At 38.2% G+C, this 23,033-nt stretch overlaps 1 protein-coding gene across 3 annotated transcripts in view; it reads right to left on the bottom strand.

Moving 5' to 3' along the window:
- Positions 1-1,074: 1,074 nt before the first annotated feature.
- Positions 1,075-23,033, bottom strand: part of MARK1 (microtubule affinity regulating kinase 1) — a 123,181-nt gene continuing 101,222 nt past the window's right edge. Inside the window, exons 12-18 of one of the 3 annotated variants that reach the window (XM_004439669.3) lie at positions 21,599-21,752; positions 21,106-21,299; positions 14,554-14,654; positions 13,057-13,221; positions 11,835-12,086; positions 5,385-5,429; positions 1,075-1,722 (exon numbers count right to left, since the gene is read on the bottom strand). In XM_004439669.3, the coding sequence (XP_004439726.1) occupies positions 1,368-1,722; positions 5,385-5,429; positions 11,835-12,086; positions 13,057-13,221; positions 14,554-14,654; positions 21,106-21,299; positions 21,599-21,752 (1,266 nt within the window). In that variant the 3' untranslated portion in view covers positions 1,075-1,367. The remainder of the gene's footprint in view (positions 1,723-5,384; positions 5,430-11,834; positions 12,087-13,056; positions 13,222-14,553; positions 14,655-21,105; positions 21,300-21,598; positions 21,753-23,033) is intronic. The other 2 variants (XM_087424367.1, XM_014794720.2) reach the window with 2 other exon arrangements.

The raw sequence follows: 23,033 nt of genomic DNA, 5'->3' as shown, positions 1-23,033 counted from the left end.
CTCAGGAGTGTGCAGATGGGGCCCATATGTTGCTATTACAGTAATTACAACATTAAATAACATTGCACAGTCAACCTCCCAGGCTAATTCAGTATAAAATAACAAGTATAAAATGTACCTTTACTAGTGGTTTTACATCGCATATATCACTAATTATGAAAGAAAAGTAGGCAAATGCCCAATTACAAAGCTGCACATTATAGGCAAAATGATGTGGAATAAATACAAGAAATCTGGCAAAAGATTAAAAACAAACAGGTTACATGGGAACAAACTCAACAACCACATAAGCATAAATCAATAATATACATTATAAATAGTGTGTTTTGCTCAACAGTCTCTTAAGTACTTACAGATATTACTGTGTCGGGGTGGATGAAGAGGATGGGAGGAGGATGAGGCAAACGTTCCCAATGCCAGTTAATTCCTGAGGTGGCATTAATTCTTAACTGATGCATTGATCAACACTGTAAAGATGAGTTTGTGCTATGAAACAGTCCCGATATTATTATAGTTCCGCAATTTCATCGCGGTATTTGGAAGGCAGCAAACCTAAGTGACAGTTTACAATATAATAGCCAGATAAAGTACGGAATATGTTTAGTTTTGCTGCTACGATTAGCAGTGGGCCAGAAAACACTTTAAAGTTCAAAAGAAATTGGATGTAGGTTTAACTTCTTCCCCAGTACTTCTTAGTCAGCTCAAGGCAAAGCTATTGTTATTTTCATGTACTTTATTTTAAAAACTCTAAGTGCCAACACTGTAAACATTTTGTATCTTCCCAACTAAACCTTGTCTGATAACAAGGATGAGAGCAAAGAGAAGCAGGAATAAAGCTGATCTATTTATCAGCTTCTGGTTTAAATTTAAATATGATTTTAAAATAATTTTTAAAAGTCCATGCTACAATTGTAAAGACTATTTCTGTGCACTTTTAATTCTGGACACAATTTTCAAAATTGCATGATGGAGGTAAGAATTTAAAAAACCCACCAGAATGTAAATAACAGGGAAGAACATTTTCAACTCAAAGCATCAAACGTACATTTATGTGCAGAAATCTAGACAACTATACAAGTTTTTAAGCAATCATCGGTTTTATTATACAACTCTATGAACAGAAAATGAACAGAAATACACAATATACTTACCTGTACAGGTGAACCTACTTTTTTAGCTACAGATATTTATTATAGTTCATACTGACTTTAATTTTACAGTTCATAACTATGTATAACCTTATTGCATGAAGGGCAAATTCTACATGGGGAGATTCACAGGCCAATCACATTAGGCATTACCAGTACATTCAAAACTGTACCTCGGATATGGATGTGTCTTCCCTGATCCTGTAAATTTGAATTTCTTTATAGCTTAAGCTCATTTGCTATTTTAGATGCAATGTTCTTAAAGGCAATAGATGTCCCAGATATTCGCTTGAAGCGGACCCCATTAAGTGACAGCCTGGGCAACTTGCAGACTTCCATCTCCCACTGCACGAGGCTATCCTGTCTAGCATCTCCATGGACACAGAAAAGCAAAAACCTCTCTTTCTGTTCATAGTCACAGTTATTCGCATCTAACACTTTCCGGATTTCTCTCATCATGTCAGTGGGGTCCATTGAACTAGTGGTCTTCATGCTCCACGTGAATCGCAAAGAACGTGGCTTGGAATCTTTACCCTCTTCCTTGTCTCTTTCTTTTGGTTCCCCTGACGTACTTCTAGAAGAAGAGGGCAAAAGGAAAGAATGAAAACAAAAATTCCATTCAGCAAAGAAATCAAGACACATGTAAAGGCTAAGTGGTCATAATGCAGCGCCTAATGAAACTACCCAATTTGCAGACTGCCTTCAGGTAGATACGGAGGGGTATGTCATCTTGCTGTTATAAGAACAGACTCCAGGATGCTGTCTGTTTTGACTTGTATTTATACCTTCAATCTAAAATAGTGTATTTTCTTAAATATATTTGTTTGTGGGAAACAAGTTTGCAGCTGAAAGTGAAGAATTTAATGCTTTTTCAGCTCCTTCGACATTTCTCTGAGTAAGCAAAAGCAGTCTCCATTTTCTGTACATTTACACAAAACAGAGGCCACTAGCATTCTGCCTATAAATACATATTTTTGAAATATAAAGAAAAATTTCCTGTTTTCTCCCTGTTTTGGGTAGGAGAAAGACTGAAGACAAGGATGGTAGCAATGGCTACAGAGGGCTTTTATCCCTGATAATGCTGAGAAAGAATGCTGTACTGCAGTGAGGCAAGATGCCAGGTTACAGCACCGTGGGAGTGCAGACATCAGGTCCTCTAACAGTCTTAATGCTGTGCTAAGACAGCCTTAAAATAGTCTACGAGGCTCCCATGACCTACACTCCAACTCCTACCCACAGCTCCTCATCTCCTATTATTTTCCTCCTTGTTCACTCCTGTCAAGACACATGGGCCTCCATACTATTCCTTGAACATACGAGGTATGTTCTTGCCTTAAAGCTTTTGCACAGGCTGTTCCTTCTGCCAGAAATGCTTTTCCCTCAGATAGCTGCGTGACTAACTCCCTTACTTCTTTCCAATCTCTGCTCACTTTCTCCCTGAGGTCTACCCTGACCACCCTATAGCACACCCAACTCCTACCCTGGCCTGGCCAATCCCCCTTACCCTGCTCTATTTTTTCCACTATAGCACTTACCCCATTCTAATATACTATTCAATTCATTTATTTATTCTTTATTGTCTGACTCTACCACTAGACTGTAAATTCCAGGAGGGCGAGGAGTTTTGTCTGTTCTGTTCACTGACCCATCTCAGGCCTCTAGAACTATGCTGGGCACACAGTAGATGATTAACACATATTTGTTAAATGAAAGCAACCTTACTGAATTTTTCTTATTGGAGGTCTCCTATAAATAACATAGAGCCAGAAAACCTATTTCCAATAATCACAGAAAGGTAAAATTAATCGATTATTTATGATTCAGAAGACCCTGTAATCAAATTTGTTGAGCAATTATCCAAATACAGATGTTGCAATTTTAACTTGTAACCTATCTGACTTATATGTGATTTAAAGAAGAAATGATATACTTTGAAAGGAGTTTATACTCTATAAATATTTTATATTCATATATACATTTTATATCAATATTATCACATAATGTATATTCATGTATGTATACGTTCTTCTCCTCATTCCTAAGTATCTAAGCCCTCAAAGCTCTGCCAACTATGCAAGCTTGAGAAAATAAGGCAGGGAATAAGCAGAGAAAATAAATTTCCAAAGACTATTAAATAAGTATGGAAAGTATTTATTTCACTGTCTTCTCTATTATTCTCTCTTTGCTCACTGAATCTAAGCTGTTGCATCACAGGCCTCTTTGGGGGTGCAGATTCAACTGGTCACTTATCAGGACCACATGTACATCTCAGGTTATGGAATCAGCATGTGAGGGCTGGAAGGGACTCAAGAGGTCACCTGATCCAACACTCATTTTAAAAACAGAACTGATGGCCAGGAAACTTAATTACTTTTCAAAGGTCACAGAGCTAATGAGTTGAAAAGTGAAGACTAGAAATCAGGTGTTTTATTCCAAGTCTAGTTTCCTTCCATTCCCCCAAGGAAACCTGGTAACCTTAAGACAACAGGTACAAGATGTTTTTCTACATGTTTCTCAAAGGCATCGCCACTGGTAACGTTACGTGTGGAAAGCTCCTGGAAATGCTGATACTAACAGTAACAGCGAGCATTTATTGAGCGTTACTAGGTGCCAGGAACTGTTCCAAGTGCCTAACATGTACTATCTACTCCTTCGCCCCTCACAGCAACCCTAAGAGGCGGTCAGAACGAGGAAATGGGGCACGAGGAGTTAAAGTGACTTTCCTCAAGTCACACACAGCTAGGGAAGTGGTACAACACAGCTCACACCCAGCGGTCCGGCTCGGGAGCCTGTGCGTTCCACCATCACGCCCTGCCACCTCCCAGAAATGACAGAACCTCCTCAGAACTGGTTCGGTCCCACCTATGCTCCTTACTGTTTCTTCATCTGTAAAATGGATACTTTTCACCTGGTTTTGTGAGGATTAAATGACCAGCAAGTATCTGATAGATAGTAGATATTCAGTAAGTTTGTTCAAAAGCGAAAAAAGAAAACAAAGCCAACAATGACCAAACAAAAGGGACATGCAGCCCCACTGCAAGGATAAAATGCATGCAGATTAAGTGCAACGTCAGTGGCCACTTGGGACACTATACACTATTAAATGCCTCTAGGGAAATTTAGTAGAAAAATAGGACGAGATACAAGAAGGGGGCTCAAAAGTGATGACTAAGTGAGGGAGGGGCTGAAAACAACAGTTTTCATGTTTATTTAATAGGTGGAAGAACGTTAAATACATATGTCCTGCCTCCCTGTGGCTCCCTACCGTGGTGACTCAGGTACCGAACTCAATGAAGAAACATTTCAACTATTATGACTAAACATAAATACAGAATAGTTTGTAAAAAAGACTACATAGGGATGCTTAATAACGTTTTCCCAAAATTCATTATGTTTTATATTTCGAATAATTTAAAAACGTAGAAAATAAATTGAGGCTTTCGTTCAGCTGGTCAAAAATAATTCCTGAAGGAAGCCAGGCATTTGTCCTACTGAGGAACTGCTTGTCGAGGATCTGAGATTTATATTGGATCCCTTAATACTGGTGTACACTCAAAATAATTTAATAGCTTCATTTCTTAAACTTCCCATTTACAAATATGAACAGAAGTACTAATGCGTCATTAACGTGGTCCCCAGAGCAGCAGTATCAGCGTCTCACCCCCCATCACAAACCCTGGGGGTGGGGCCCAGCCATCTGTTTTCTCAAGCCCTCCACTGATTCTGACTGCTTGAGTGTGAGACCCATCGCCAGAACGAATACACAACCAGTATTAAACGTCAAAAACCATGAAGTATGGCAGGGTGAGAGTTTTAAAACATGGTCCACCACTGAATACTCCCCTAAAATACATTACTAATATCAGATCTTCCTACACACTTGGTTACCTCTGAGTTCTGTGTTCCCTCACTAATTTTAGTTACATCATTTTAGTGAGAAAAGGATCAGTACATTTTAATCTATTAATTCTTCTGCTAAGACAATTTTATAGGACAGAAAGGCTATTTCTCTACAAAGCATACAACTCAAAATGTTCAGAAAACACAAACTTAATTAACTTAAACTTAATTAAATGTTAGGCAACATTAGGAAAACCCATCCCAATATAAAAATTTCAAATACACATACTATCTAGTGATTAGTTCTAGTCATGTTTATTCGGTGCTGTAAGTATTTCAAAAGCGCGTTTTCAGACACAGGGACCTGGCAGCGAACTATTAATAGTGGCTCCTCACCTTGAGGTGTCGGTTCTGCCACTGGCTTCGCCTTCACTTGGATCCCTCAAAACAAAGTGGAGGTTGAGATTTAATGATGAGAGTGAAAAATATATCAAGAAAACCTACATCTAAAATGATTTTAAAATTAACTTGTTGAGCAAACTTCTAGCATGACAGTTTTCTATTACTAGTCAGGCTAACACTATTTCTCATGTTTCCATCACAGCCACACTTAACTGTCATTTATTGAGCGTCTACTGGGTATTGTCATAGAGGAGATGCGAGGTGACAGTTTAGGATTTTTTTTTTTTTTTTACATGATCTTCCAATTCCCAGCCATGATTTTAAAGTCATAATTTATCTTTTGGTTTAGTTTAGTTCAATCTAAAGTTAAAACTATTTAATAATTATCAACAGCAAGATTCAACTTCTTATTTGTTATTAAACATAATTCTAGTAGTCGCTCAATTTAGAAAGTATATAAATTAACCTTGTAGTTAGAAATAAAGCTCAACACATTCATAAGTATTTCTAAAAATACCAACTTTAAATAATCAAATAACTTATCTCAGAAGTTATGCTAATGATTCATGCACATGATAAAATATTACAGCAAACCAACAGCCTATCCAAGCAGGTGAGTCTTTTAAAAACATGAATTCAATCTTAAACAGAAACACTGATCTTACCTGGATATCCACCTGTGAAATAAAACCAGGAAAACTCTACTAATTGTCCTTTTGTTAAATGTAGTTAATATTTTTTAAGTCTACCAAAATTTTAACTACTTTGGCATTTTCAAAGGTAATTAAATATCTACATAGGAGTAGCAAGTTATAAACCACTTTAAATATGTTAAGAGACGGCTTGTGATGGAGCAAAACACTATCAGATAGTTGGGAAAAATCACCAACTTGAACCCTTAAGTTAATGTTTTTACCATTCCAGAACATTTATATTACAGTCACGTGTTGCTTAACGATGGGGATACGAGAAACAATGCACTCTGAGAAATGCATTCTTAGGTGATTTTGTTGTCACGCGAACATCAGAGTGTACTTACTTACACAAACCTAGATGTATAGCCTACCACACACCTAGGCTCTGTGGTACTAATCTTATGGGACCACCGACGTATACGCGCAGGTACGGCATTGACCGAAACATTGTTATGTGGCACATGACTGTTATTTACATAATATGAATGTAACAGGAATAAAATCAGTGCCATTTTCTCATCAAGTTAATAAAAGTCATCCATACACTAAGAGCTATAGCTTTAACTGGTGGTTAAAAATATGAATGCCCTATACTTCTCAGGGCCTTTAACTATAGGCCTTTCTTGACAAATATATTGTGTAAAAACCATTTTCCTATCTGAATTAAAAAGGATAATAAAGGGGCCAGCCCGGTGGTGCAAGCGGTTAAGGGTGCGCGCTCTGCTGCGGTAGCCCGGGGTTTGCCGGTTCGGATCCCGGGCGCACACTGACGCACCGGTTGGTAAGCCATGCTGTGGCGGCGTCCCATATAAAGTGGAGGAAGATGGGCACGGATGTTAGCCCAGGGCCAGTCTTCCTCAGCAAAAAAAGAGGAGGATTAGCGTGGATGTTAGCTCAGGGCTGATCTTCCTCACACACACACAAAAAAGGATAATAAGATGTATTTTCACATTCAAATGGGATTTCTTAAATTTCTATTTTTAATAACTGGCATTTTCATTGGGAGGTATAATAAAAATTCAACGCCATCTATACAAATCTATTCTTATTATAGCACGCTGAAATAAACAAACCATTTTTTGGGCAGACTCCAAGTGAAATGTACATTTTCCGTTACTTGGGGATGTGCTGATATATACTGAGGGGCAGTCCATCAGCTGAGCAAGAAAGGTAGTAAGGCTGTTGAGTCCTGCTGCTAAGATAAAATTCCTCTAATAGGAAGGGGCCTACGTTTCACTGGACTTTTCTGTCCTATTTATGTTTTGCCTTGTAAATCGCTGTTAGCAGACACCTATTCCACTGCTGCCGCACTTGGAGCATCAGGAATGAAACACCCCTTGGCCTCCTTCCCGCCACAACTGCTGAAATGGCAGTTGACTCATCACGTCGTTCCCCAGACCCTGCTCCTGCCTTCCTGGATAACGCTGAGAACGCTGCCTGAAGAATTTCTGCCACTGGAAATGGTTTCCAATAGTCCAGTAAGTCAGCAGTAAGGAGTCACGGTGGGAGGCAGCTGGGGATACGGAAGGCGCAGCCAGCTGTACCAGCATGTGCAGTGTAGCACGGCTCTCCAACACTTAAAACAAGCCCAATGTCTTATATGTAGCCATATATAATCACTGAAACTAATTAGGTCATTCCCTATACAAGAGTGAGCTATGGTTAGAAAATGCTAAGGTTTGGTATAATCTCCAGTTTATCTAGCAGTTATATAGGACCTATCGAAAGCAAACGGTTCTAAATGCTATTTAAACGACTTTTGAAATAGTACATCTACATCCTCCCTTGATAGACGATTCTAGTGTCAACTGTTTTCCTATTCGGAAAGTTCTTTCCTAAAACCAGAAACAACTCTCTCGTGTGGTTATTTCAGCGTACAGCATTCTTACTGGCCGAGGAGAACTACTAACTGGCTTCCTCTGTGTAACGCTGGTTTTCAAATACACGAATAATTAACTCTGAATTATTCTTTATCCTTCCCTTCTTAAAGCTTAATGACCCAAATTCCTTTACTTTTTCCCTACAAAATCCTATTTTTCCATCTTTTTAAGCATTTATTGGCACATCAACTTAGCTGCTCCCAAAGTTTGTGCGGTGTCTTGGCTCCAGGTTGCACGCAAAGCCAGCCCTGCCCCAGAGCGCACCCAGTTGGGGTGCTGGTCACACGGGGGTGTCAGTGTGTGGTTCCATTTCTTCACGCTATAGGCACAGTGAAATGAGGACAGTGAAGGGAGTGGAGACAAGGGCAGGGCTTGACCCCAGGACGGACTTAAGAAGAAGAGACAAGTGGGAAGGACTGATAAGCTGAGAATTGAGTTGAGAATATTAAATAAAAAGGCTGGAAGATATCCTGAACATTGAGAAGCCCTCTAGTTTATCTCCAAGCCTCCAACCCTCCCAAAAGTTGAATATGCTGCAAATGCAGAAAGACCAACTGCATTTCCAGCCTGTCAGTTGCTACAGAACCTAGCAGGTTCACTCCCGGACTGAACGCTGCTCGTCATCCTGCACTAAATCATCTGTGGTGTACATATCATGGGGCCCAATCTCAAGCTACAAAACACTACATCAGGAAGACCTCATGCACTGCAGCGAACAAACATGTCTGTAAAGCCAAAGCCGTTCACCTGATGACAAGCAAACTGGGAGGAGAAGTGAGAATTTTTTCTCTTTAACCAAATCTGGAATTAATTAAAATATGTTAAAAATCAAGCCATTAAAAACTCTACTAAATTGCTAACAAAAGACAGCAAACAACCTCCTCCCTCCCTTCTCCCCTCACCCAAAAAAATTCTTTACTAAATGACATTGTTCAAAATTTAACAAGAGCATCATGGAACTTGGGAAACGTTCACACCAGCTCCTCTCAGAGGCTAGCTCTGAACACCCTTATTCTCTATTTCAGGACCTGCTTCCTTCACAGCACTGACAGAATTTATTATAACCTTACTTGTTTGTTTACTTTTTAAACTGTCTTCCACACTATTCACCCATTCATTCAATAAATGTTTACTGAAGGCCACACTATGTGCCCATAGTAGGCACTCAAGATTCAGCCCAGATTCAGCATAAGATAAAGCAAGCAAGCAAACCCCTGTTCTCATGGAGCTCATCTTCTGGTTGGGAGAGACAGACAGTGAACAAGTAAAGTGAAGTGCATATGTTATTTCAGGTGGTGGTAAGTGCTACGGAGAAAAATAAAGCAGGAAAGGGACTGTTGGGAGGGAGGAAGAGGCTGTGATTTTCAATAGGGGGTTGAGGAAGGCCTCGTGGAGGAAGTGACACTTTAGCAAAGACCGAAAGGAGGCGTCGAAACCAACTGTGCAGATATCAGGGGAAGAAGATTCTAGGCAGAAGGAACAGTAAGTACAAAATCCTGAACGGGGGGCCTGGTGAGCTCGAGGATAGTCAGGGGCCCTGTGTGGCTGGTGTGGAACTAGCCAGGGGAAGAGTGAGAGATGAGGAGTTCAGAGCAGAAATGGGCGGCCAGGCCCCGTAGAGCCTCGGGGCCCACTGTGAGGGCTCTGAATTATATTCTGAGCAAGATGGAAGCAAGCCGAGGGCTTTAAATCGAGGACTTACATTGTTGAAAACAGAATAGGAGAACATGGGCAGAAGCTAGGAGACCTGTTAGGAGGGGAAGATGAACACGTTCTGTTTGAGAGTCTATTATGCATCCAAGTGGAGAGGCTGAGTAGACAACTAGATATGTGGGTCTGCAGCTCAGAAGAGAGATCTGGGCTAAAGATACAGACGTGGGAGTTGTTAATGTCAGATGGAATTTAGTGTCACAGGCCTGAATGAGATCACCAAGAGAAGGAGCACAACCAGAGAAGAGAACCGTCCAAAGACGGAGTCCTGGGGCAGTCTGACATAAGGTCAGGGGGATAGGCAAGGGAACCTAAAGAGAATGAGCCAAGGAGCCTGAGAAGGGACAGCTAGTCTGAGAGGTGGGAGGAAAATCAGAAGACAAGTGAGGGGAATGTTTTGACTGTGTGGAATGTTGCAAGACAAGAAGTTGCTCACAGGAGGGGAGGGGCCATGTCAGCCCCATTCACTGCCGTATCAACAGCTCCAGTAGAGTGTCTAGCACCGAGTAGGTCTTCACATACTTGGTAAATGACTATGTGACAGTCCTTTATCCTAACCTCCCAATAGACCATCTCGATGGCACTTCCTTGCTCTGACATTCTGTCCTGAGTTCTTGTCCAGTGCTCTTCATTATGTTCCCTCTAGAATCTAAATTTTTATTGCAAATAAAGAGAAATATTTTATTTTGCACAATGCTTAATGTGCAATTGAGTATTAATCGACCGTTAAACTCGAAAGCTATTCTCTTTCGCTTTTAATTAATCCTGGCTTAACCATGAGAAAGTACTGGCTTTTAAAAATGGCTTTAACTAGCCAAGTTAAAACAGCAGAACCTACTGATAATCTACCTAGTACCCTACAGATGGTCAGCCAGCACTTCTGTCCAACTGTCATGCCAACTCCGCTGGTGAGCTTGCAGGTCTCTCTCTATCAAAATGTCATGTTGTGTGGTAACTGCCTAAATGGCACAAAACCATTGATTGATATGGTTAGAAACTGGTGTTGCATTTGAAGGTTTAAAGTTTTAAACTCATCCATGAACTAAGTCCATACACGGCTCTGGGAAAAGGCAAGAGACTAAAGCTTCTGCTTCTGTTTTTTATACCCACTCTTTGAAATCCTAGGAACACTAATAATATTGAAAATTAAATATTTAATTAATATTTGTTAAAGCAAGTCTAATAATTTCTTACCTATCACTTAGGGCTCTACGCAGATAACTACATGGCATGGAGCCTTAGCTTTCCCCCTCATCAGAGACAGCCGTGCCTTCCTCTGGACTGCTCCAGCACGGTGCCCACACCTCGTTTTAGCACACATTCTGTTTTATATCATGACTAGTTGTTTACAGGTCTGTTTCTTCCAGGACTGTACAAATCTGGAGGGCACACATGCCGCCTTATGCATCTCTGTATCTGGTATCTCTGTGCGGTACCCAGCACAGTGCTCTGTACGTATAGAACTTTAGTAGGCATCTCGTAGGATCTAATGACAGGTCAAATTTACATCAACCTGTGTTGTGTTCAGCAACTTGTATAATCAATGTGTACTGTATATTTATGTTTACTTTTTAGAAAAAAGTACAATTTGCCGCTTTTATTAGAAGTTTACTACACTATTGTATTCATTTTGTGTTTACTGTGTTTTGATGTTAAGATTTTATGATGTCAAATTATATACGTAATCTCTGTGACTCCAGTACATAGGCTTTTTACAAGAAAGAAAAATAGGTACACTACATTTTTTTAAAAAAAGTAAACTATTATTAGTAAGCAATTTAAAAGTATTCTTAAGATAAGAAATATTATTCGAAAGATAAGTGTAAACTCATTTAATTCCTTTTTCTTAATCAAGGCTTTTATGTAGGGGATACATTTTTTGTTAAAATACACATTTTTGATGTTAAGTTTTGCTCTTTCCACTCTATTTTACAGAGTTTTAAACTTCTCATTTTGTCCATTTTTTGTTTCTTTCTCTCTCTCAAGGAAAAACACTTTATGTCTTCCTTGATTTTTTTCCTTCAAACTTCTATAAAGAGCAGTTCTAACAAAATGTCATGAAACTATTTTGGAAAATCAATATAAAGACTAAAGAGAAAAAGCAAGTTTCCTTTATAATTCCTAGAGGAAATGAAACACCACAGTGCATTGGCACTGACCTTCGAACGAATTTGGATGTGATTTTGCTGATGATGCCCGTCGACGTGCCCCTCCTGGCATGTGCAAATGCACCCGCTTCATGGGAGGGGGAGGCAGGTGGCCCGTTGTACGCGGCGCTGCGCCGCTCCCGGAGCTGTTCCCCGTGGAAAGTGCTTCGGCTTGAGCTCCCCCGGGGAAAGCGGGTTCGGTCTGGAGTGGTGGCACTAATACTGTGAGCAGATGGGGAAGCAGCAGGCACTCTCTGGGTTGCCCTGTGGGGACATATAAAGATATAGGATTCAGAAGAATGGTGGGAAAGGCTTCCACCCACGCTCAAAACCAGAAAAAAACTGCTATGGCTACTTTTATTCGGCCCTATTTTATTTCCCATTAAGGATGTGATGCATGAGTTAATTACATTTATTATCGTCATTGTACAGAGAGGGATAAAACTTCAGTTTGAAACTAAATGCCTTTTATAAAACTGTCATTACTGAAGATTAAGAAATTACTGAAACAGGGATGCAAAGATAACTACTCCTCAGTATCAGAAAAGCCAAACCAGGGGCGTTGCATACGCGTTTTTACTATTCTCTTAAACCATTCAGCAACCTGGAACACGAGTTTTATTATCAAAAAGCATTTGAATAGAATCATTTCCTACTTATAATTTAGGCCTCAGTGGTAGCACAATGCTACACGATACCACCAATATGATTAACAAATCTAACTATGAAAGATGTTCCTGAATTTGAGAAATCCTAACATAGACAAATACTAGAAAAATAGCCATAGAATTTTATACCTGAAAGGGCTCTGTGAAATCATCTGTTTCAGTGACAGGGAAACTGAAAGGCCAGCTTTATTAATAACGAGGACTGGGTAAGAGCCAGGATGATTACCCAGAGGTCTCAACTCCCAGTCTCATGTTTTCTTGTTTTTAAATCATAAAAAACTCAATTTACCTAAATGATAAATTACGCAGCAATACTTTTACTTTATGGATGAATTAAAAATAAAATCCTTAAGAGAAAATTCCTCTAGAAAATGATTCAAATTATAAGCAACATTTTGAACACAGCTAGGGAATGTAGTAAGTTGATGTCACAATTCCTCTGCCACAAACACTGAATCTTTTCAGAAAGCTCTTAATGTGATGGTCCCAATCATGTATTTTCATATGGTGCTCTATTTTTAAAAACTCTTAACAACAAACAAAATGAAATGCAATCAGCACATTACCCGGGCCGGTAAGCTTCAGAGCTGTCTTTAATGGTTGGCAGTGTAACTTTAATAGGATGACCAGAAGCGGACATGGACTTCTGGTGGCGGGGTCGTGCTGAGGGGACAGCAGAAGCCACAGCAGAGCCTGCAGAAGATATGCTACTCGCAGACATCTCCGTAAGGCTTTCGACATAAAACAGTTGAGAAGACCATGGAAATGTAAAGAAGAAGAAAAGCTGGAATTTACTAAAATTTAAGAAGCAGATTTTTAAAAATCTAAATTGACTAACACCTTTCATGACTCAAACACTTAAAAGAAATTAACATTAGTGGCACTGTGAGTGACTAACAAAACAATATTCTTGTTAAAAACGTAGAGGGTGGGGGCCGGCCAGGTTAGGTGCGCGTGCTCCGCTGAGGCGGCCCAGGGTTTGCCGGTTCAGAACCCCAGGCGCGCACCAACGCACCGCTTGTCAAGCCATGCTGTGGCAGCGTCCCATATAAAGTAGAGGAAGATTGGCAAGGATGTTAGCCAAGGGCCAGTCTTCCTCAGCAAAAAAAGAGGAGGACTGGCAGATGTTAGCTCAGGGCCGATCTTCCTCACACACACACAAAAAAATGTACAGGTTGAATTTTCCAACCCCTTCCATGGAAAAGATCACACACACTCTTGCTCTATACATATATGTGAAGCTGAGAAGGTATGGAATTATTCTTATGGATAAAATAATTATGACTGGAGACATTTTTCACTTTCTAAAAATCAGTTTGGTGTGACGTGTTGCTGTGGTTCACTGTCCATTATACAATAAGAATTCCTAATTATAACAAAAATGCTATCTCTGGAGACATCATCAAAACACTTTTAGCTCATATCATTAATAAGTTAACCGCTATAGATTAAAGGGGCTGTAGATTAGGACTTAGTCATAGGTCAGAAATCAATTCCCAACTATTTTTCTAGCCTAAAGGATCTTATGTCCAAGGAAGATACATTTACCTTTCTGTGGCTTATAACAACACTTACTTCATGTGTCTTACAACTCATGATGAAAAGAAGCTAAATTTTTAAAATAATATTATTTATTGTTATTTAAAATAAAACACTGTGAGAATTGCATGGTTCTCAATGATCAGTTGAGATGACCACATTTCTTTAGAGGAAGGAAAATAAAGCCTTCATTATGTGGATTCAATAATGACTTTATTGGGGGGGGAGACGGGAAGGAGGTAAGAAGGAATTGGCAGGGATATAAGAGAATAGGATTCAAATTATGAAGATCAGATTAGGATGGTCTGATCTGCTTTGTTATAGGGAAATATTTACTATCAGATTCTATTCAGAAATTCTCAGGTTAAGAGATTTACCTTCTGTTTTCCCTAAATATTTCCCCATCCTTCCATGCTGGGACAGAAGGTTGGCCGCAATCTTACTACTTTGTGTTTCCTTTCCTCTTGACCCCTTCAGCTGCAGGCGTTTCAGCAAGAGCACTAACGTGGAGCAGTAACACTTACCTGCTGTCTTTCCCATTCTGCAATGTCGTGTACCGATCTGTGGTCCTTTCGCACACGTATGTATTCCTTCTTGCCATGCTACCTCCAGGATATACGCTGGTCTTTAAGAAGGAAAAAAACAATGCCTTTTAAAAATTCCAACTGTAGTTGTGGAAAGTCAAAGAAATGAATTTAAGTTGCAATGACTTTGAAAAAAATCCATGGTAGAACTTCCATTTATCAGAATCTTACTAACAAGCTCTATCTCGCACCTTCTCTCTCTGTTAGACTGTAGGAGTAAAAGGCACGCATAACGAGCTCATCGCAGTTTTAGCTGACTGCCCTACAGCAGCAGTGAGCAGCTGTTTGGAAGCAACAAGAAAGCTGGGTTTTTATTCTCTCCTTTGTAAGCTGGTGGTGGAAAGGGCAGGGGAGTGGTACAGGCAGCTTTATGGGACTAGGAGTGAGAGACAAATCCACACTAAATATTATCACAAGCAGGACACCTGTGGCAGGGAAGGCGGTGGGCCCACCCGGAAGCCAGTGGGTGGCCATTCGTCACCTGCTTGGGAAAGCCCCACAGCCAATGGAATGTTAAGACTAAAGCTCCAGGGTCAAAGGCAGGCCCAGCTGAGGCCACCAACAGAGGTGTGCAGTGCCACCCTGAGAATATTTCTTCCTTTCAGGTTTTAGCCAGGAGGCAAGCCAAGTCTGAGAAGCTCTGGAGAAAAGAGAAAGAATAAGCAAAAAGGGATAGAATATCCTTACTCTGGGTAAGACTGCTTCCAACGCACACAACCATTGATCTATAACGCACCTTGTGCCTGCCAAATTCCTGACTACTTACTAGCACTAAACTATCCAGGAAAGATTTTCAAAAAGGATACAGTACTCTTCTGTTTAATCCTTACACCAACTGAAAAAAATTTCCCAATTTTTGGCTAATCCAGTTTTCACTATTCTTTAAAATATATAATTAACTTAAAATTTGTTTAATCATGAGGGCTAGAAAGTTAATAGATATATGCTTGAATTAAGTCTGGAGAGGCAAAGAAGCCTCATATAGACAAAATTGTGTAAGTGCAGATTTCAAATCTTTCAATAGTGCAGGTTCCTAGGTGGAAAGAATTATGTCACCAGTTACATAAAAAACGTAAATTAAAAACTATAAAAGTATGATAGCAAAGCAGGCTAAGATTATTAAAAACATTTTTTAGGTAAAATGCTGTCCATCCTAAGTGAAGGCAAAGAAAACAGGTCTGATTATGGAGAGATTCACTATGAAACTAACTTGTACTAAGGTTCTTAAAAAACTAGAAATGTAATCTGTATTTTATAGTCTGAAACACATTGTTTCATTACTTGCTTTCCCACTCAACACGTCATTAACATCTATCCATGTCAATCGATATACAAGTTTTATGGCTGCAGAGTATGCAACTATAAGACACACAATATTTTATTTTAACCAATAAATCTCCCATTTTTAAACATTTATATATTTCTCACTTTGTTCTTACAGACTACTAAGGAGGTTTAATTGCCTAGAGAAATTAACTGGAGATTAAAAATCTAGAGAAAAAAATCCTGGAAATAAATAATAGGAAATAGGAAAAAAGAATCCTGGAAAAGTATTAAAAAAAGTACAAAGCAGAAAGAGATTACAGAAAGGCTGTAATATCACCCCATGGGCACCAAAGGTAGCAACACAAGAATATTCACTTTTGACAATTTCATTGTTTTGGCTCAACTGTCACATGAGTAATCCAATTGGGAACAAATTCCTGGTCAAATGTTTCTGGCCATTTTCAGTAACACTGTTTTGCTTCTCAAAGTGTGATGGGTGAACAGAGCTCCGCCTTCAAAACTGTGCCTTATGGCTTCGTGATCCTCACACGCTGCCTCCCTTGTCCCCTGTCCCTTTGATGCCAGTGACAGGTGCAGTGGCCCATCAGCCTACAGTTTTTTCCCCAAGTTGTGTTTCCCCAGGAAAACTTAGGATACAATCATGCAAAAGTTACGTTATAGAAACACAGTCTTACTGATTCATGTGACACAGATTCATCTATAAAACTAACTTTTTTACACTTGACCTTCCCAGTTCAAATAATAAAGCTCTGGTGACTACTAAGCAAGAAAGGCTCTTTCTGTTAGGATTTGGGGACCAGGTAGAAACTACCATGCAGAACCTTGAACTCCAACTTGGCAATGTCCCTAAAGTGGGTATATAAATTTTTCTGCATTTCCCAAGAAACCAACCCTGCAGACAACTGCTTGGGCTTATTCTATACTAAAGTGATTGTATTTTATATAATTATACCATAATTTTTATGTAAAATATTTTATATTATAATCATTATAGTATCCTTAACCTTTCTGAGTCTCCCTGAAAGAAGTAATACCTCCTTCCCCTTGTTTTACAAAAAAAGTCCGTTAATACTTTTCTTAGAGTACAGAAACTTTAACATTTTGCATTATTCACATATGTGATAAATAATACTGAAAAATACAAGTTTTGTCTTTTTGATTAAAAAATAACATAACATATTTGTATATTCAAAACTCAACATTTGGCTTCCAAGTTTCCAGGCTAGCTAAGAGTTTACCATTTACTCCCACATGCGATTTTTGGATGGGCATTTCTTGAAGAGAAAAATATTAAATTTGTTTTTCCTGCACATTACCCCAGAAAGAGTCCTAAGTTTTCTTACAAATAGTAACACTCCCGTCACTTACAGTCTATAATAGTTGTGGGTGATAAACAATAAAAGAGATGATTCAGATAACCAACAAATTTTACCAACCATTAATCTATTTAACTACTTAACTCAGAACTCTCCCTGCTGCTGTCTATCAACTGGATAGTTTTAAATATCATCTGTCAATATCACCCTTAAGTCAATATATTAGATGAATGTTAAGTAATACTGTCAATACAATCATACTTATAAGTAAGAGCTTTTACTATTGGTTCAAAAAAGGCCTCTGATTTTATAAACATTAAAAGCACATTAAACTATCACCTACTAAATTATCTATGCATGTTAAGGCTACTATTTTTTTTTTCCATCAGAAAGTAAGGAGCCATGTCATGCCATTCAAGTGGATTAGATATTTTCCATTACACTCCACTTTACAGACAAATAACAGAGTCAGTGGTAAAAACGTTTATTTGTTCAAATAGTCGTTTACAATATGACAGAGCCTGGATTGTAAATGCTCAAGTTCCTTCCTCCTGGGACTTTACCTCAAAGAAAAGGGATTAAAGCTGTGTATTTGGCTTTTGTATTTCGGGTCAGCAAACTTTTTCTGTAAAGAGCCAGAAAGCGAACAGTTTAGGCTTTGCGGGCCACACCATCAATGTCACCACAGTCAGGAAATGCAAATGAAAAACGAAAGGGTGTATTTTTTTGTTTTTTGCCCCTGAGGTAGGCAAAAATTTTGAAGATGGATAATATCCACCTGTTGACAAGCTTGTGTAGACATAATCAGTCTCTCATTATCCCAACCATTAAAATTACCCTGGTAGTATTTACCAACAATTTTAATGTGCATATTCTAAGGATACACACGTTAAAGCACATCAGAGCGGGTGCTCTAGGTGAGGGGCACGGGAGTGAGGACAGCAGCTTACACAAACTGAGAGTGACTGTGTGCCTCGAGCTGAGGGATGGGATGAGCCCAGCTCTCTGCACTTGAGCTTAAAAAAGCGTGTCGCCCAGAAACCAAACTTCTGAGGACGTATTTAATAGAAATACAATAATAACATAAATGTACAAGAATGCATACTCTGAGAACTCTGAACACCCCACGAATAGAACAGTTGAATAAATTATGATACATCTATCTATTAATACAGATTTAATAATGCACAGCTATTAAAAAGATTGTAGTAGATCTAGGTGTTCCGATCTAGAAGCACCCATGATATTTTAAGAAAAATTAAAATGTAATAGATACAGTATGATCTCATTTTTATAAAAAATATAAAATAATCTCACATGTACATAACATATATGTTAATTTATGTTTTCTTTAATGAAGGGAAATCTATAAAAGAATTCATCCCAAATGATTAGCACTAGTTATATTGGAAGTTGAGAATGGAAAGCAATGGATTGGAAAGGGGAGAATATTAATTTTACTTTAGACACTTCTAAACTGCTAAAATTAAACAAAATATATTACTTTGGTTTCTTGAATTACCAAAATTAAAACAGCAAATAAAAAACAAATCTAGTACTAAGTGGTTAAGAACAAAATTTCTCTACCAGAATCTTTTGGCTTATGTTTTCAAAACATGATAAATAAGTGTGGCATAATTAATTTGAATTTAAACTAATGCCTTGGTTTTTATGCCTTCTTTAAATTAATGAATATGCTTTGAATACCCAGTAGGTATGGGCTTCAGCACTAATGATCCTGAGGAAGCTACCGTGTCAACATCCAACAGGAGATTATAAACACAAGGAGATAACGTTTACATGGGAAACACCAGCAAACAATACAAGATGGCATATAACCAAGAGCTGAATAATACGAGACAACAATCAGAAAGGCTGATGAGATCTGGAGTACTCAGTCACAGGAGGCCCCATCCAAGAGACAGGATTCGAAATGATGTATAGAAATGGGATTTTCATAATGTGAGGCAGCACTTTAGGCAAGAGCACCACATGAAGATGGGTGTGGAAACAGGCAGCAGAGCATTTCATGGGGAAAGAAGACCAAGCTGAGTTGAATGACAGGTTAATATCGGGGAGCTGCAGAAAATAAGAGACCAAATTATTTCTTCTGTTAAGTGGGGTGATGATGCTCTGGAAACTGTCCTCTAGCTGATGCTTAGATAAGGGAAAAATGATGGCTTGCTTAGGAAAATTACTTTTTCAAAAAATGTATTGAACCCTATTATAGTTAAATCTTTCCAAACAAATCGGTTGGAAGGTAAGCAGTTATATCCATCAATTCTTGAAAAGGTTACACACATCTATTTCATAGACTAGGAGGCAATAATCGAATCACATATTTTTAAAAGGTGTGGTTTCAATTAACTATATAAAACAACAGGTACTGGGGAGTTTAACCCACTTGCAATTAAGGTTATATTGGGCTTTTTGGTATCTTATTTCATATTTCTATTTAAAGTACTTTTTTCCTTTTTTCTCTCCTTTCCTACTTTCCATAGGTTAGATCAAATTTTTTCCTTGTGTGGGTTTAAAAGTTATAAATTCTATTTTTGTTCTTCTATTGTTTGTCTATAAGTTCTTGAACTCATGTCTGCTTACCACTCTTGATTTTTTAAACTCAATCATTTAAACTTGATTTTTTAAACCCTATCTTCCTATCTTTTGCCAAACAAGGCACATGTATTTTCCTTTAATCTCCACCACTAACCTCACTTCTGAATATTGTCCAGAATTTTGGTTCTGAATTTTCATTAATTTTTTCTTTTTGTGTGTGTTACCACAAACATACTTTAATAAGTTATTTGATCACTTTCAACTCCCATATATTTTACAGAACATTATAGATTCCTTTCTCTTCTTATAAGAGTACTTCCTCAAACAGTACTGTGTTTTCAAATGGGTCACTGTGTAACAAGACAGTTGAGATATTTTATGCCTAAGAATACGCTTACCATATCTTCACATTTAAATGACAATTTGGCTAGATATAAAATTCTGCGTTCAGTGTGCTTTACTTTCAATACTTTAAAAACATGACTCCATTTATCTTTCTGCATCCATGCTACTGTTGAGAATTCTGATGTCAGTCTGAATCTTGTGCCTGTTAAGATCATCTGCTGTCTCATTCTGAAAACTTTTTACAATTTTTATCTTTGTTTTTGGTATGTATACCTTCCACTTTAATGAGTCCAGGGGCAGGTTTTCCTTCTGGCTTCTGCTTGCCCTTCTGAGTCTTTTTAACGTAAAAGTTTTCATTTTCTTTATTGTTATTATTTCTTCAAATATTTCGTCTTCATTTCTCCCCCTTTCCTCTCTAAACTCCTATTATCTAAATGTTACCAATTCTACTTCTATTCTTTGTACACCTTAGCTTTCTTTCATATTTTCTCTCTTTGTTCTTTCCTGCTGCTTTACAGGAGAACGTCTCAATCTATCTTCTAGCTCCCATTATATAATTTCTAGAGTTTGCCATTTTAAGTGAATGATGTGAGCTAACTTTATAAATTAATTATTAACAGAGACTGCCTTCAATTGAACTGCTTATTTGTAAATGTAAAATTAAATGTGCCAATGTAATATTAAGTGAATATTGCAAACAGGAAAAATGAGGCAGGAAAGTTAAATGTACCACGTTATGGTGAGGTTATTTTACTTTATTATTTTATTTTGAGGTAAGTCATTTTAAGAATTCATATTTTATTTTTTTGTTCTTAAATTGTGCTTATGAGAAGCTTGGCCTCTTTAATGTATGTTCTTTAAATGTCTGATTCACTTCAAAATTTTGAAACATTTTTTTAAAAAAGATAAAGATTTTCAAAGATTGTACAAAAAAATCCCGACAATACATAACTACAGTAAATCGCAATATGCCAGAATATGTACTCACACTCGGAATAGTCGAGGACTTTTTCCTTTCTGGCCCTACAAGAGGGCTTGCAGTCATCTCGCTTTTTGATCCAACAGTTGTGCTGCCAAGTTTACGAGCCACATCTTTGTCCCACTCCTCTTTCTGTTCACTTTCCATGCTGTTAGCCTGAGGCCTTTTGGTGTATGCTACGGCAGGAGGAATGGATGGACCAGCTATAAGTTTTTAAAAAAGCATAATTAGCTAAAAAACAACCGACACATTTTCTTTTCACAAACAAAAACTCTGTATTAAAAATATCTTCATTTGAATACTTTATACTCTGAACTAAGTTTAAACTGAATGATCACAAAATTAAGGTCAGTCCCTGAAAAGGGGATCATGTTAATCATTCAGCAATGTAACCTGGATAAGTGGGATGACACAGCACATAAAGATGTGAATGTATAATGCTTAAAAATACAGGTTTGGGTAGAATTAGTCTGTCTTTTCACTTATTTGACTTTTCCCCCACCATGATCACTAAAACGTCGCTGCTTCTGATTTGCAGAGATGCTCCGCTGGACCTTCAAGTGAGCAGGGGACTGAAGAGTGCTGTTGTTTAAGTCACTACTGGGCCGTGACCTCTGACTCAAGTTTCCACTGGATAATGACTCACCGCCTTCAAACTATAAGAAGAAGAAAGACCACCAGGATTTTAAAACAAAAAAATGTTTATGCAAACAATATGCACTCTTGATTTTCTAATCTATTGTAAGCCATACAAGGTGTAATCAGAACTGAAAAAAAAAAAAAATAGTTTGGATACAGAACTGAGAGTGGGCAAACAGAAGGGAGGGAAGTGGCTATAAAGTGCTCCCATCAGTACATGTGAAATTCTGGTATCTTGTACAAATGGCTTTGGATCCTTAGTTTAGTCAAAACACCAAATAACAGCTACCAACTATTGAATGGTTATTATATACTAGGCACTGTGCTAAGCTCTTTATATGTTACTTTGTTGAATTATTAAAACAAACCTATGATTTATTAACCTACACTTTATAAATGGAAAAACTGAGGTTAAGAGAGTCAAAGGACATCATTGGGATTCAAATTCAGGCATAGGTGGGATTCAAACTTAGGATAAAACCTACAATTTTAACTTTATACACACACACACACATACATTTTTTGTTTTGTTTTGTTTTCTCCCACACATTTACAGAACAAAATTTGGTTTATTGGCTCTGATCAAGAAATTGCATCTGCTTAGACTAAGCATGGTAAATTGGGGTTGACAGACTTTCCCTCTCTCTGGGTCACAAGAGTTGTTTGTTGCCAGCAAACTCTTGACTGAATCACTGGCATCCCAATGGGAAATCTAAATTCATATGTAAAGATACTAATGACAAATAGCACAGTACATAATATTGATAATGAAAATGATAATAGATAATAGCTAACAAGAGTACATAGTAATGTGCCAGGAACTGTTCTAAGGACTTTAGAAGTATTAATTCATTTAACCCTCTCAATGACCCTAAGAGGTAAGTACTATTATGATCCTCATTTTATAGACTAGGGATCTGAGGCACAGAGAAACTAAGTAAATTGCCTAAGCCGCATTGTTTGTTAGTGGCTCCGCTGGGGCGGGGGAGGGGTAGGGAGTCAAACCCAGTGAACCTGGCTCCAAAGTTCAGGCTCTTACTACTTACACTAGCCTCATTAGTTTATATTCAATACAATTCAAACTTCATTTTACTCATGCATGGGCTGGGTTGTATAATTGTGAAATTAGTGCTTCCTTTATATTTAAATTAATAGGGAAATTAAAGGTCTCAGGAGTGAAATCTAAAACCTAAGTAGAAGCAGTTCAAAGACTTTAGAGATAACCATTTGTACTATTTCCCACTTCTTAAAATTCTCTTGATTTGGCTTCTTTGATGCCACTTCTCCAGCTATTAGTG

This window comes from Ceratotherium simum, chromosome 36, assembly GCF_057802395.1.
Source record: "Ceratotherium simum simum isolate JZ-2026a chromosome 36, ASM5780239v1, whole genome shotgun sequence".
In the NCBI taxonomy this organism is placed as follows: domain Eukaryota; kingdom Metazoa; phylum Chordata; class Mammalia; order Perissodactyla; family Rhinocerotidae; genus Ceratotherium; species Ceratotherium simum.
The sequence above is the reverse complement of the archived record's forward strand: the minus strand, read 5'-3'. Positions and strand labels throughout refer to the sequence as shown.